The sequence below is a fragment of the Colletotrichum lupini genome, chromosome 9 (genome assembly GCF_023278565.1).
Source record: "Colletotrichum lupini chromosome 9, complete sequence".
Taxonomy (NCBI): Eukaryota; Fungi; Ascomycota; class Sordariomycetes; order Glomerellales; family Glomerellaceae; genus Colletotrichum; species Colletotrichum lupini.
In genome coordinates, this window is record NC_064682.1 from 2,833,682 (window position 1) to 2,850,047 (window position 16,366).

General features: G+C 49.9%; 3 protein-coding genes across 3 annotated transcripts; 2 read left to right on the plus strand and 1 right to left on the minus strand.

The window, feature by feature from the left end:
• Positions 1-5: 5 nt before the first annotated feature.
• On the plus strand, positions 6-4,350 carry CLUP02_16719 (biotin-protein ligase; the record flags this gene model as incomplete). Its single annotated transcript, XM_049295637.1, has 8 exons — positions 6-42; positions 102-720; positions 772-1,371; positions 1,443-1,714; positions 1,781-2,276; positions 2,945-3,045; positions 3,475-3,891; positions 3,977-4,350. The coding sequence occupies 8 exons, from the start codon at positions 6-8 to the stop codon at positions 4,348-4,350; spliced, it is 2,916 nt and encodes a 971-aa protein (XP_049152784.1).
• A 2,501-nt stretch (positions 4,351-6,851) lies between these two features.
• CLUP02_16720 (uncharacterized protein) lies at positions 6,852-8,573 on the plus strand (the record flags this gene model as incomplete). Its single annotated transcript, XM_049295638.1, has 2 exons — positions 6,852-6,941; positions 6,999-8,573. 2 exons carry the CDS (start codon positions 6,852-6,854, stop codon positions 8,571-8,573), a joined length of 1,665 nt encoding a protein of 554 aa, XP_049152785.1.
• Positions 8,574-8,603: 30 nt separating this feature from the next.
• CLUP02_16721 (uncharacterized protein) lies at positions 8,604-13,782 on the minus strand (the record flags this gene model as incomplete). The annotated part of the gene is made up of 9 exons (XM_049295639.1): positions 8,604-8,675; positions 8,739-9,387; positions 9,449-9,464; positions 9,525-9,605; positions 9,777-11,351; positions 11,422-11,860; positions 11,948-12,126; positions 12,177-12,799; positions 12,860-13,782. The coding sequence occupies 9 exons, from the start codon at positions 13,780-13,782 to the stop codon at positions 8,604-8,606; spliced, it is 4,557 nt and encodes a 1,518-aa protein (XP_049152786.1).
• Between the last annotated feature and the right edge of the window lie 2,584 nt (positions 13,783-16,366).

Sequence of the window (16,366 nt, forward strand, 5' to 3'; positions counted from 1 at the left end):
TCACCATGGCCTCACGTAAACTCAATGTGCTGGTCTACACCGGTACCTAGTCCCCCTCCCTCAGCTATTATACCCCACATTGACTCACATACAACCCCTAGGCACCGGCACGACCGTCGAATCGGTCCGTCACTGCATCTACTCCCTCCGCCGCCTCCTCTCCCCAACCTACGCCGTCATCCCCGTCGCCGAGGCCGCCCTCCTTAAAGAACCCTGGCAGCCCACCTGCGCCCTCCTGGTCATCCCGGGCGGCGGCGACCTGGGCTACTGCCGCGTCCTCAACGGCCCCGGCAACCGGCGCATCCCCGACTATGTCCGCCGCGGCGGGGCATACCTCGGCTTCTGTGCCGGCGGGTACTACGGCAGCCGCCGGTGTGAGTTCGAGGTCGGCGATCGGACGCTCGAGGTTATCGGGTCGCGCGAGCTCGGGTTCTTCCCGGGGACGTGTAGGGGTGGTGCGTTGAAGGGGTTCGAGTATCATTCTGAGAGGGGCGCGAGGGTGGTAAGGTTGAGTGTGAAGGAGGGGTTTGGGGAGGGGGATGAAGTGTTGAGTTACTACAACGGCGGAGGCGTCTTTGTCGATGCTGAAAAGTTTGAGAATGTGGAGGTTCTTGCGCAGTATGCTGATGAGATTGCCGTTGATGGGGGAGCTGGGAAAGCGGCTGTGATACACTGCACAGTCGGGTCTGGCAATGTCATCTTGACCGGCCCTCATCCAGAGTATGTTCACCCTGTACTCCTTTCAAAACCCGTATGCTAACAAATTTACAGATTCGCAGCGGCAAACCTCAACCCCCAACCACAAATCCCCTCTTACGAAGCCCTCGTCTCCTCCCTCGCAGCAGCCGACGCAGCCCGCGTAACCTTCCTCCGCGCATGTCTCTCCCGCCTCGGCCTGGATCTCAGCGCCGACCCGTCCGCGCCGCCCTCCCTCTCGCGCATGCACCTCACCTCGGCGAACCACGTCGAGGTAGGCGAGATGCTCGCGTCCTGGGAAGAGGCCATTACCCGTGAGACCGGCCAGGGACAGGATGCCGATGAAAAAGAGGAGTACATCCGCGGCGAACACGACGTCTTCCGCATCGAGAAGCTGTCTTCGCGGTGGGATGTCGACGAGCTCAAGCAAGCTCTGCCGTCTTCTGGTTCTGGGGACGCAGGAGTAGGCCGGATGCTGGATTATGATGCCTTGGTCAAGGTGATTGTCCCGCACGAGGAGGAGTGGCCGGACGCCAAGGAGACGCCCAGTTTCAACCATCGTTTGTTTTATGGGTCTCTCAAGGAGTATCGTGCGATTGAGCCTGCGGCGGAGGAGTGGGGTGATACGCTCATGTATGGCGAAGTCGTCACCAGCACGAACACGCTCATGGATAAGTATGGCCCCCTCTTCGTTCTCCCTCGAGACACCATTAAAGCCCTCTCCGCTAACGGTAATTGTCTTCCAGGAACCCCAAACTGCTCGCCCACCTCCCAACCGGCTTTACTCTCACTGCAACAACTCAAGTCGCCGGCCGAGGCCGTGGCACAAACGTCTGGGTCTCGCCGGCGGGTTGCCTTATCTTCTCTACTGTCATCAACCACCCAGCACACCTAGCCGCCTCCCATCCAGTCGTCTTCATTCAGTACATTGCCGCTATCGCCATCGTCGAGGCCGTCAAATCGTACGACGCAGCCTGCGGCGACGTTCCTGTGAAACTCAAGTGGCCCAACGATATTTGTAAGTATACTCTTAACCAAACGGCATGAAAGTGCTGCAAAGAATTGTATCCTGACGACAACAAAGACTGCCGCGACCCAGCCTCAACTCCCCAAGACCCCTCCTACGTCAAAATCGGCGGCATCCTCTCCAACTGCGCCTACTCCCAAGGCGCCTACCAGATCGTCCTCGGCATCGGCATCAACACGACAAACTCGCGCCCAACGACCTCCCTCAACGCCATCGCGCCGGCACCACTGAAGATGGCGGGTGGCTTCCGCCTCGAGTCGCTGCTGGCGCGGATCCTCACCCGCATCGAGGCGCTCTACGCGCAGTTCCGCCGCGAAGGGTTCTCGCGCGACCTCGAGGAGCGGTATTACAAGCACTGGCTCCACTCGGGGCAGAACGTCACGCTCGAGGCTGAGGCGGGCGCGAAAGCGAAGGTTGTGGGGATCACGAGGGATTGGGGTATGTTGAAGGCTGTCGAAGTGGATGGGATGGGGAGGGAGACGGGGCGGATGTGGGCGCTGCAGAGTGATGAGAATAGTTTTGATTTCTGGAAGGGGCTTGTGAAGAGGAAGTTGTAGGTCTGGATACTGTGACGGGTATTAAGTTAGGCTTAGCATCTATAATTATCGAAGTTGTGGCTGGCGACTTCATCTGGAGCGTGCAATAGATCTGTGCGGATCGTATCTTGCTGGCTTGCTGAGTGAGTTGAATACTTTGGAGTACTTGGAAGATCATCCTGGGTGACAAGTCAACGGGGTGGCTCAAGGAGGCACAGTGAGAAAGGTCCATGAGGAGCAAAACGACCGTCAATCCCCAACAGCTACAGCCGCAAAAAGGAACTCCTTCCCAAAGGCTTAAGATGGTTATACCCCTAATCCTGAAGTCAGAGCCAATGAGTTGCTGTGGCTGTTGCTTTCGAGCCTCCATGGAGTCATTCGTTTTTCCTTTTTTCATACCTGCAGCACCACGCGTCACATTTCTCGCCCGATTCGAGTCGACAGTTCGTCTCAGGGGATCAACTGCGGGAGTATCCGGATGCTTACGGTCAGCTTCATGCCGCATCTGGATAGCTGCACGGAATGCATTCCGGCTTACACCCCCAAAACTAACCCATCTGACATCTCGAATAAATGTCTTCAAACGCCTCCGTCATCATGCTCTGCAAGCCTTATTCAATAATCGAAATGTCATGGGAAAATTACTGGTAGTCGGCTTATACGGTGCTCAAACCCCCGTCGCCAGTCTCACCATCGGCCTCCCGGAGCCCGATCTCTCCGTCTTACACCCTCCACGTGGGAACTGTGCCGCCCGTCACCACGGAGACAATGCGGAAACAAAAGTACGTGAGAAATCGTAGCGAAACATGCCATTCTAGAAGCCGAAACCCTTTGGCCCACCCAATGATGACAGGCTGCCTGGACGTCAAACCTGTGAGGAGTACATAAAGTATTAAATAACCCCAGTCTTGCGAAGTCACTACAGATCATCAATCATGAGTGCAATTGAGATCCTCGGCCGACGCTTCCATCGCTCAATATCAACTAACAGCAGTATTTCATCATCAAAATTCACGCTCAAGCTCATCGCCACTACTCAAGCTCGCCATAGATTCGCTTACCCCGCCACGCCTACCCGCAAACTCACAACCGCGCGATTCTTTGCAACATCACACCAACCCTTCAAAATGGCAACTGAAGAACTACCAAAAGTGAAGCTCTACTGGTAGCCCCCCCTCCCCTCATGACACGCTCAAATCCTTCCCTCCCACGAAGACTCACTAGTCCAAAGGCTCAACGACTCCCGCTCCCAAAACACCCTTTGGCTCCTCGAAGAGCTCAAAATCCCCTACACAGTCCAACTCTTCCGCCGCGCCCCCAACCGCCTCGCGCCTCCCGAGCTCGAAGCCGTTCACCCGCTCGGCAAGGCCCCCGTGCTCGAAATCACGCCCGTATCAACCGACGAGGACCCCAGCCCCGCACCGATCCGGCTCGCCGAGAGCGGGTATATCACGCAGTACCTCGTCGAGCACTTTGGCCACCGGAAGCCCGGCCTCGTGCCGCCGCGGTGGAAGGCCGGGCGGGAGGGGAAAGTCGGGGGCGAAACGGAGGCGTATGCGCGGTTTTGGTATTTGTTGCATTATGTCGAGGGGAGTTTCTTTCCTGTGATTGTGCAGTTTCTTCTCATCAATGGTAAGCACCTCTCCCTCCCCTTGGAGACATATTCACTTCCTGTCAACCTCTATCATATGAGATCCTGACCTAGATTGACCTATAGTACTCAAATCATCCAACGTTCCCTTCCTAATCCGCCCCCTAACCTCCCTCGTCGCCTCCAAAATCTTTTCCCTCGTCATCTTCCCCAACGCGCAAAAGCACCTCGCCATGCTCGAGAACTATCTCAAGACCGCGCCCGGGGTATCAGCCGGCGGCGGCGGGTTTCTTTGCGGACCGGAGCTCACAGCCGCGGATATTCTCATCAGCTTTGCGCTCATCACGGCGGACGCGGAGAATGCGTGGGACTCGATGGGTAGTTGGCCTGGTGGGTCGGTGAAGGCGGCGCATCCTGTGCTGTTTGAGTATGTTGAGCGTTTGAAGAGGGAGCCTGGGTATTTGAGGGTTGTGGAGAAGGTGAAGGAGATTGAGGGGTGAAGAGGTGGTGGTAGAGAGTTCCTTGGTCTTGAGTTGCTGCTCCACGAGGGATCACTCGACATTGCGATGCTTCGATTGACCGTGATACTCTTCGGCAGTCGACGTAGGCGTCTTGTGACTGATGAGGGTCGGACCGGCGCTGAACATTTATTATCATCATCATCATCATCATCACCATCACCATCATGATACTTTGATTTCCCAGGAGGAATGAAAAGTTTCATCTTTAGATATTAGTCAAATTAACATGATTCATGAGCTCTCAAATTCTGAGGCCTATGATTTTCAGAATGCATTGCCATCAAGATTGCGTGAACTAAATTCATCACCAAATTGAGGTTTACATGGGTATGGAACTTAGAGTGCGAGATTAGCCCAAAACATACACCATCCAAGTCGGTCAAATGTGAAAAAGAGACTTAGAGAGAAGGATTTGAAAAGCGGTAGCACGTTTTCATGATGGTCATGGTGGTAGGGCATGCGGAGTCTCATCTTCTTTGTGAGATTCCAGCTTCGATGCCGCGTGGGATGATCACGGCAGTCTCGAGTGCAGTGAGGTGTCTCTGCTGTTGCACGTTGCACAGACTCCCCGGCAAATGGTTGCAGCTGGTACCGGTAGTACGGCGCATTTGATCCCACCTCACCCATGAAGAGAAGAACTCGGCCAGGACACATCTAATAAACCACCCGACACAGATCTCCCACCCCGCCAAGCGCGAAGACAAGCTTCTAGATTGGCCCTTTCAGCTCCTCGGGATGATCCTGACAAGGCCTCTTTTAGAGACCGGATTCTAGACGCCGGGAAGCACAGTCTCCGCCATCAAGCTTCTGGCACCCGTGAACCTTTTGTGCGCTGTCGCAGGAGCAATCGACGCAGACACACAATAGATCGCTATGGCGGGGGTGACGGGCCGGAAGCCTAGGTGTCTTCTATGCTACCTCATCACCCCATCAGAAATTGTCATCAAATAGGACGGTTGATTCTCTCGGTCCCTCTTGACACATCTCTCCGATGAGGTGTCGTTAGCCGAGTGAACTTGAAGGGCAGAGGACGCAAAGAAGAAGCTCCGAGGATGCAGAAAGTAGCCGTGTCGGGACTACCTAGAGAAGAGTGTGGATGGGCGAGAGATGCATGACCTGACAGTGGTGGGCAGAAAATGCAATCGCCGTTGCCCGTCAACATCACCATCGCCATGAATCGTCTTGGTTTCTTTGTCCACCGCGCAATTATCCGCTCATCCACATATTCTGCGCTCTACGACAACAGACGGAAACAGTGGGCGATTGCGTGTTGAACTATCGCAACGAACCTTGAGACGAAGCATGCCATCAGAATAGAACATTGAGAAACAAAACGGTCCCACCAATCGGCACGGCAATCAAGCCAGGTCCTTCCGGATCGGGAAAGTCCCGGACGGCACTCCGTGCTGCCATGCCACCATCGCCTGCGGGGTGGCACATGTGGTCGCGGGATTTGCGGTGTGGAGGGGTCGAGCGAGAATGGAGGTGCATATCCAGATGCCTGCGGATAAGAGAATGCAAAAGTCTGTGTGGCATCTCTGACCCCGCATCGACGAATTCGACAGCGACTGGTGCGGGAACTCACTCGAGTTGGAGACGTCTCTTCTTTTCCCTATCTGTGTCTCGTCTCTCTTTCGAGGTTATCGTGAGATGACAGCCGGAGTTGTTTCACTCTCAGCCATCAAAATGTTTATCCCCGTTTCACCAAGATGAGATGACAACTGAGGTGAAGCTGAAAAAGTGACAGGACACATCACTCACGAACCGTTCAAGAAAGCTGAGTAGTTGGAATGTGAATATCCATCCCCATCCCCCTCCATCGGCCTCTCCCGCCGAGAACCCAAAAGAAACAGATGTCCATCCAATCGCGATCCCAGCCGTTTAGCCTGTGACTTGCATCTGGCACACTTAACACTCACTCACTCACTCACCTTCCCTTTTGCCTTTTCGGGCAGACATGGACAAGCCCACAAAACCCACACACACATGCGCACGCTCAAAGGCAGACAGATAGACACATCCACACACCAGGAGCCAATGCGCCCGCGCTGACGAATTGAGTTGATTGTTCTTCCCTTCGATGCGGAAACCCCCCCACACCCGGGGACGATGTGTGGGCTGGGACTCGGGAGATGCTACTCCAGGGTCCTTTGCCGGGCTAGGATGTTCGCCGCGTGAAGTCAACCCCGGGATGGGGTTTGGACGTGGTCCCGCATGACGAGCATGGAGCTTCCTATCCTAGTAGTTGAGGCCTCTCTCATGTCTGCTATGAAAGACGTCAGCCCTGCTCTCAGTTGCTATGAGACATGATACCGGCCTTGGCCTTCTTCCCTTCCTCATGTTGTCGTTCTAAGCCTAGACTTCACTCTCATGTACTGGAAGCATGTAATTCCTTGGTAAACACCAGGCGTGGAAGATCGTAGGCTTCAGAATCACCAATATCCGACTCGTCCGCGATTGTCGCAGTCGTCTTGTTCACGATGTCGAACTCCAGTATCAATGCCAACCTCACACACCCTCATACACCGTCGTCGTCTTCAACATTATCACCGACGGTTCTCAAGGAAATCGTAAGTCATAATCCCATTCATCTTATCGAATGACAGTCATCTCACACGGCATCACAGCAAGATGCAAACGTCCCCCTCTTCATGACGGGCCTCCTCCTCCCCCACGCCCTTTGCACCATCTTCATCGCCTCCCGAATAGCCTCCCGTCTCTGGGTAACTCGCAAATGGTTCCTCGACGACACACTCATCCTTATCGCATGGCTCTTCTCCACGGCCCTCTGCGTAGTCTACAGCATCACCGCCACCACGCCCTCCCTCCTCGGCGCCCCTTCGCTATCTTCAGCTGCCACAGCCGACACCGACGCAAACCCGTACATCATGCGGACCTACCTAGGCCTGATCTACTACCAACTCGCCCTCTGCCTCACAAAACTCTCCATCCTAGCCTTGTATCTCCGCGTCTTCGCATCCTCCTCCCGGCCCCGCGAACGCCTTCTCGCCCGCGCCGCCGTCGCCTTTGTCCTCCTCTACACCCTGCCCTTGCTTCTCATGTCCTTTCTTCAATGCAACCCCGTCCAAGGCCAATTCTTCAGCCGCCCGGTGCCAGTATGCTTCCGCTTCCCAGACCTCCTCATCGCCAGCGCGAGTCTGCACTCCGCCACAGACGCCTGGCTCGTCGCCATGGTCGTCCCCTCCGTCGCGCGTCTCGACCTCCCCCGTCGCCAAAAGATTGCCCTCGCAGTCGTCATGAGTCTCAGCGTTCTGGTGATTGTAGCAAGTATGGTCCGTCTGCAGCTCAGTCTGCACCTGCACTACCGGCCCACCGACGACGCCGGCGTCCGCAACACTCTCGGCTTCTTCGTCATGACGGTATTGGAATGCGACCTTGCCGTCATCTGCGCCAGCGCACCGACCCTCCGCCCCTTGTTGGCTCGCCTCTTCCCTTCCGTGATGATGAGCAGCGCAAAGCGGCGCTCACTTGAAGCCGGTGGTGCTGAGACGCAGAGCTTTGATCTTACTAGCCTGACGTATCACGGCTACCCCTGGACGGAACCCAGCACGCCCGCCGGGTTAGCAGCGCGGAGCCGGAACGCGAGTATCGCGAGCCACTTGAATAAGTTACGCATGCCGGCGCCGCCGTTGCCGACGCTTACCATGGCGCAGCTGGGCCCCGCGAAATTGAGCCTGGGAAATCTTTTGATTACGGGTACGGCGCCGCGGAGGCCGGGGCGGAGTTGGCATGTTGCGGAGGACGGGAAGCCGATTCTGTTTGAGACGGCGGAGAGGAGGGGGGCGGGGGCGGCGGGGTATAAGACGCAGGCTTCGTCGATTTATTCGCAGGATATGACGTGTAGTGGGGATGAGTCGTGGCGGGAGGAGGAGGAGTTTGAGAAGAAGGGTGGGGTGATTCTCAAGACTATGAGGTTGAGCCTGAGATCGGAGTATGTTACGCAGAATAAGACAGACGGAGGAGACAAGGAGACGGGAAGTGTTGACCGTTCGAGCCCGACGTCTGGATTCAGTGGCGATACTTGGGCCGTGGACAGGAGCAGCTCAGGGACGGCTGGGGGTGATGGAGTCGGCGGGAGAACACGCATAGGGAGATTTATGGAAGAGATACCCCGGGAAGAAGCAGTTGAGACGCCAGAGGTTCCCAAGAGGAGCCCTTTGAGGGATAGTCGACGAAGATAATGACCAATACAGATTGACGATTTGATGACTCTAACGAAGGCTCCCCTCCACGAACCTCTTCGAGTCTTTCCCCTGCGTCTCAAACCTTTCTTGTAGAGTACCCTTCAGCGGCAACAGCGTCGTCGCCCCGGGTAGGTAATAAGTCTCATATGACACCATCCTCACGGACCCGTTTCCCAAATCCGTCAACAGGTTCGGATGCTCCGCCGGCAGAAACGTGCCACCAAGTCCATCGTCGTTTCGCCACACGTTGACGGCTCGTGTAGCGCCGTCGTCACTGCCGCGCACATCCGGTGCAAGTAAACTGATGACCTCGGTCGAGGAGGTATTGACGCCGGGAATGATACCAGCTGTGGTAAAGTTCATCGATAGGCCGGCGTACACGTCCCCCGGTCCCTGCACATCGGGCGGGAGGCCGACGTCGATTACAAAGGTGTTCCAGGTACTGTAGCGGCGGAAGTCGAGAAGCGCAGGGTAGATTTTGTCAATGGGTGCGTTAATCACTTCTTCGGTGCAGACTGTGAAGAGCGCGCCTTTGAGGTCGTACGTGGGCGTGGGAAGGATGGCGCTGGAGCTGCAGCGTAGGGAGGCGATGTCGGATAGGGAGGCTGAGGCGGTCACGGCAAAGAGCCATGAACTCGAAACGACACGCATTTTGAGACGTTCCAAAGAATCTTCCTCGAACCTAGCTTGGTCTACATGGAGAACAGCGATAAAGTGAGAGAAGATATGGTAGCGATCGAGGGCAGAGCATCGATGATGTATCTGTCTAGGGTCGTTCAGCTTACATGTAGGTCCCCAGGCGAGCTGAAAACTCCATGACGTGGCCATGCAGACACGACCTCCCACTACCTTACGAGAACCCTCAGGCACACATATGGAGAGTGGGCACTTTGCCAGACATGAACACGCAGCAAGTCTACTCCCACCTTAGCTGACGATCCTACCGACCTCCGCCAAGCGGAAATTGCAAGTGTCGTGACATCCGAGTCTTGGTCTTTGCCATCTCAACTTTCACATTTGGTTGGGGTGCTAGACAGTTATCACAAGCGAGTAAATATATTTACAGGAGAATATTGAATGAAACGTTAAGCCAATTCAATATCCTCGCTCTTTATGGACCAGAAGTTGAGTGAAGTGGAATTATTGTATATTGTGTATTATCAAGCTACGGAGATCGTAATTATACGGCGTTTTCAGCACCCTCTTCGTGCGGGATAAGTTCTGTCTGTAGGAAGGGCCACGAGGAAAGTTCGAGGGGAGGCAAAACCGTTGATAAGTTGTAGCCAAACATTCCAAATCCATCAGGCCTATGTTCCACGCTTGGTAAATCGCGATCAAGAGGGAAATCCGCTGTAAAGGACTGGCCCAAGGCTCCCGGTTGATGTAAACTGGCAAAAGATTGCGAGCCAAACACTGCCCGCTCTTCTGACCCTAATGTTTGAAAATCCGCTGGAACATCCGTAGGTACTGGGCGGATGTTTTGCTGTGAAACGGATGCAGTTGCGAATGGAACTGTCCTTGGTTGGAAGTGACTTCCTATCCCAATACCGCTGTCTACCAATGACGCAGCGGGTGTCTCATTGCGTGTTAAATTGCGGTTTCGACCTATTCCTGAGTCCGAAGAGCCATTCGTGCTGAAAGTATCGCAGAAGGAATCCAAAGACTCTGAAATAACTCTCCTTAAGAGCTGCTCCTGGTCGGCGGCCACCCTGCCTTCATCTAACAGTCCAGCAGCCCGAAGATTCTGGACAAGGAGCGGCTCCGCGTGTCGCGCACAATGCTCCCGAAATAGGCAAACTTGCATGGCAAAAGCGGAATCTAGGTAAGCGGATTCAGGGCGTGGCTTCTGGGGGAAAACGATATCCCAGATTGCGAACCATTGCTGTTCTTCCGACAACTCCGCGTTTGCCTTTCTAGAGAGATCGCGGCTTCGTCTGTGGGTAATTCCATCTAGCGTTCTCCCCTCAGGCGCGAGTTGGCAACCGAACCCGTCTGGTTGCGACACGTGCTGCGTGAGGCTTTCTTCGTCATCGAAGATTCTCAGGCAGCGGTTGCAATAATCGTCGGGGGTGTGCTTTCTCTTCAGGTGCTGCTTGACGTCCCGGATTCGTTTGAGCTGGAATCGTGAACAGGCGAAATATTTGCTGGGGCTCATCTTTCCAAATGGACAGGCCAGAAGCTTGATGTGCTGTGACGTTTTCTTAGACCTTTTGGAAGGTCTTGGATCGGTCGCGTCCTCTTCTGAGTCTGAGTCGTCGTTTTGGACATGTTTCCTCTTTCCACCTTTTTCTGCAGGCCCTAAAGATGCCACGATGCTGCGAGAAGACGATGAAACTGCCATTCCGTGATCTTGTCCACTGCCATAAGGTGGGTTCTCCCCGTCAGCTGCATATTGAAAGCCTGAAACGAGGCGGAAAACCACGGTATTCAAGACTGCCCGTATCGGATTGTCACCTCCCAGGGGCTGAAGTTTTTCCGATGATTCCGACATCGACAGCAAGTCAGATTCCAACAAGGATTCGGTCGATTCACACGGATGAATCCCGTATGAGCATTGGCACGAAACCCGGGAATTGGCATCATTGTCCCACGAAAGTCTGGTGACAATGTCTATGTCTCCAATTTCCCCTGTGAGCTTCCCCGACGACGCTGTGCTCTTCGGGGACTCAGCTCCATGTGAGTCCATTGCCAATGAGCTAGAGGAGCTGGGGTGCAGGCCTCCATCGTCTTTGAACCTACATGTAAATTCTCTTCTTACTGTTGACACGGAGTCATCTGCGGATTGTCAAAACTCAACGGTCGTAGACAATATGTTACAGAGAAGACATTCTATGATGTCGCTTACCTGCATCCAGACGGGATTCTCGGCATTGCTCAATGATATGACGGCCGCTCAGGATATTCTCTAGATCAATATTTCTCCTGCTATATGCACCTTTGTGTGCCTGATTGCTAGGTTTCGAGCAAACGCAAGATAATTTCCGAGCACTCGGGGTTTCATGCCAGAGATACACATTCTGCACTTGCTTCACAAGAGAAAGCTTCTTTCGTGTCCCATCCAAACTGACTTTGGAAGCGGATCTGGAGTCTTTTCCTAGAAAATCTAGGAGATGGTGAGGAGAGACTTCAATACCGTTGAAAGCCTTCGGTCGGCGCAAGATAGGATACCCGGGAATAAGAACAACGTTGTCGTTTCTTAGTAACTCTATCCATTGAGACTGTTCCAAGAGTGAAAACTCGTCGAAAGGAGGTTTACCGACCCCGATATCAAAACATACACGCCCCTATTGAGATCAGAATACATGAAACGACCACTCTCCCTGGAAGTGTATACCTACTAACACATGAAGCGTAGCTATACTCATGATCACGGGAATCCGTTGTAGGACATTGTCCATTGATTGGTGAGGAGGGGCGTTTGCAAATGAAGTCTGCAGCCATGCAAGCTGCTCACCGCACTCTGCAATGGTGTGTGCAGTACCGTGGAGGTTCATTATGAGAGTACCGTCTTCAGAAGATGCTGATACCCGGGTCCTGTCATGCAAAATCTCTGTACAGCAGTGAGAATACCCTCATTACTAGCCCAGAACAAGAGCTTACCTTTGTAAATTCTGCCACTATCACCGACAGACGCCCAATGCACCAAGTTGAAGATCGTTCTCCAGGTTGAAGGCCATGTTTGCTTCATGTAATCCTCTACGGATGCTGCCTGTGCATCTCCGGAGCAAATGGTTATGACAATGGCCTCGTGCAGGGGGCTTTCAGATCTGAACAGGTTGAGACCGGCTGCGCCAAGGAGTACCCATCCCGGCACTCGAAATGTTACGGAGTGAGTGTTTGGTGGTCGGCGTTTACTAATCTTGCCGGTTGGAAGGTTCTCTAAGATCTTACGCCGTAGAATTTCACGATGGTTGAAACCTTCCGACTCATCGAAATCTCGCCTGAGGGCCAATTCTCTTCGCAGGCTATCGATAAGCCACTTGAATGACTTGCTCTCTATGACGGTCTTGTTGTACTTCGATAGTTCCGCCGTGTCTATGGTATCTTCTTCGTCCGTAACCCCCACGAAAAGCTCGTTGTCGCTGAGAGAGGTCCCTACTTCCGTCGCCTTGCTGTTCCACAGGGCTATCTTCTCGCTTAAGGGCATGTCGTCTCTCTTGTCCGTATTCTCTGCCGAAGCGTCGACACAGAGGACCATTGAGTCAAGTTGCGTTGCAATCTCCCTGTCTTCATTCAGTCTTCATGCGGATGTGTTCAAAGGATTTTATATGAAGGGAACGCACCGGCTACGTTTGTGTACGAAGTGCATTCTGTCCCGGTTCACCTGGTCCGAGGATTCAAGGCCAAGTTTGATAGAAAAATCTTTGATAAGGCCCAAGAGGCGTTCGGACAGTGACATCCAGTGATCCAAGTCGATACTCCCGCTGAGTTTACTATGGATAGTGCTGGACAACTCGGAGATATACCGCTGCGCTTGATCCATTGCCACACTGCTCGCTCCTGAGTATACGGTTCTAGCATCAAGGTCATTTCCGTCATAGCCAGGTGTATTAGCACCTCCCAATTCCATTCCCGGGAGATTGCTAACGTCGATCCCTGACGCATATCCGGAATCAGTGAAAGGGGCTTCTTGCTTCGCAGGAGTCGGCAGGGACTGCGAGTAACTCCCTTCTATTTCTTCCAATTTTAACGCATTATCACTACTTATGGTCCTCTTCTCGTTGTCTTGGGACCATAAGTGATCGTTGATGGAATGTTTACTTGTCACTGTGACCCTTGAGGCAAAAGATGCAGCGTCGTAATTTGGCCCACTACATCTAGGTAGCATGCCTGGGACTGGCTGCTGCATGTCTTTGGTGGGCGAATGGCCCTGCTGACCATTCCGCTTTCGAAACACGAAATTCCCCTGTGTATTGTCAACAATCCGTTGAAAACGAGCGAGCTCTTGGGGTTGAGCCTTTCCATCTGCGACTCGTTGCATCAGCTTTCGAAGGTTAGGATTTAGTGACGCCATTTGAGCTAATTGCTGAATCAAAGCTCTGACAGTCAGCTTCTCATTAGAGCTCGTAGCATTCTGAGCTCCCTGTTCCTTCGGTGATTGACGAGAAGTCGGGTCAAGGAATTGCCTCTCCGTCAGGTATCCAGGCGAATCAGCCGGCTGGCGCTTTGCTTGACCAGCCTGGTCAGCAAGAGTCGGCGATGCCATCGTTCCTGCAAGTATATTGAAGCACCTCGCTGAAAGATGAGTGGAAAGAGGGTACGAAAATGCAGCCAAGTCGGCGTTCTATTCAGAAAAGGGATGAAGAAACTGCGAATACAACGGCCGTTATGATGCTGTGCGTCTCTGGTTGCGAGGGAAACGGAATCATGGCAAGAATAAGAGGGGAAAGGGGAATTTCAGCTTCTACACATCAACTTTAACGTGCTTATGGCCACTGCCATCAAGGGGTATGTCGGATTAGAAGTCTAATTCGACCGCGGCATACAGCCGACTGCGCAGGGGCTAATTAGGGGCCTTATTTACGATTATCATAGCTAGCCTAACCTACGGTTAGAACCTCCTTTTTATACTTACTACGTAGATATTTATATAATTTAATTAATCTCTTTATTAACTACGGTTCGAACTAACTACCCTATAATAGGGATACTAATACTAATTAGTAATTAAATTCTATTATTATAAATTAATAAAATATCTTATTACGTAAAAGAGATAACTTCTTAATACTGCATAGGATAAGAGATTTATATTAATTAACTTTATAAAAATAGATAAAAAAGGAGGCGATTCTTAAATACTATACGGAATTAAATAATTATAGCCTTTTATTACTTATAAGAAGTCGACGTTTATTATGTTAAACTACGTTAATTAACGGAACTACTTAAGTAATTAGCCTTTTATTATTACCCTAAGTAGCTTTTTTATTAAAACGACTTTTTTATAACCGGCCCGTAATTAGAAATTAACTAGTTAAATTAATAAAAAAAAATACCTACGCGACGACTACTTACTTAATTGATTAATATAACGAACGAGCTTAATAATATAATATAAAAAAGTACTGCGCGATCGAAAAAGGGGATTTCTAAATATAAATATTCTTACTTAGTAACAAAAGTAACCTTATAAGAGTTATTAAGTTAAGAGATTTATAATATATAGAAAAGTCTATTATTACGAAAATTTTATAAGTATAACCTTAAGCCCGTAATTTAAATAACCTCTTTATAGCTCCCTTAACTACCCCCTAGGTATTACTTAGGAATATAGTATAAAGAACGGTTTAATAAAAGAGGAGGGGATTTAGAGGTCCTAATAATATTAAGTTAAGAGTATTATAGATCTTAGAGATTAACTTAAGAAAAAGGTAGTTACCCTAAAGTAGTCCTACGACTTCTTATTAGAGTTATTATTAGCTTAAGAAAAGGCTAAAAAGACGAGGATCTAAGGGGAAAAGAAAAGAATTTTTTAGAGGGCTATTAAAGGGCTTCTTTTTATATTAACTCCCGGTACGAGATTATTAATTTTAAAAAATTAACTAAGTAATAAAAGGGATCGCTAATAAGCGATAATTACTTAACTATAATTAAATTACGAAAAAGACTACTTAAAAGATATAAAATAGAGTATTAAGAGGCTATAAAAAATAAAATCTTTAAGGTATCTAACCCTACTACGTATATATAATAAGTAGGTATTTTTAGTAAGTTTTTAAAATTTATAATTTTATAAAAAGGAGGGCTTAACTTCGTTAACTATACTCAACGGCCTATATAGTTCTTAATAATTTATATAGCTCTTTTACGAGCTACTTAGCGTCTATTTTTAACTATTTTTATAAAATATTATTTAAAAAGAGGTAGGTTAAAAAAAGAAGCTATTTAGAGATTATAAAGAGCACGAGGCTTAAGAAGTTAGAAATATATAAAATAGCGGAAATTACTAAAGATCCTAAAACTAATTACTATATCTTCTTATAGTAATATAAACGTCTACCGCTACTATTATAAAAAGGAACTACTAAAACTTACCCTTTTATATTAAATAAAAAAGAGGATTTTAATAAGTACGATAGCTAGCGATTTAAAAAAGTAGTAGTAATTATTAAAAATAATAAAAACGAGAGTAGTAGCGAGATAGTAAGAAGAAATAAGAATCTCTTAGACCTTAATAAATTTATTAAGTAGCGAAAGTACGAATTTATTATAATTAGCGCACGGATTAAATATATCCTTATTAAAATTAAATACGCTAATAATTACTAATATAAGTATAAGCTAGAGTACGACCCTTAGTAAGTTAGGGTAAAAAAAAAGAGGACAAAACCCGATCTTAAATAGAATCCTAATCCTTTATAAATAAGTAAATATTAACCCGGACCATTAAAGAACGTAAATATATAGAATTATAGATTAGCTTAATAGTAAGTAAATTAACGTAGTATTAATCTATTTAACTAAAGTCTATAAAAAAAAGGGGCTATAGGGGTAACCCCTATTTTATAAGATTATAAACGACTTTAGTTACTAGCTAAACGAATAGTTTATAAGCATAAGCCTAGGGATTATAAAAGTAGTTAATAAATTCCTTTATAGGCGAGGGGTATTACTAGCGTAATTATAATTATAAGAGCTATATAAAATACTAATAATAATAATTATAGAGGAGGAATTCGTACTATAGAACTAAGTATAGGTTAATAGAGCGTATAATCGCTTTAATAAATTTAAAAAAAGGGTAAACGACCTAGATTTCCTCCCTATAATTACTAACAGAAATTTAT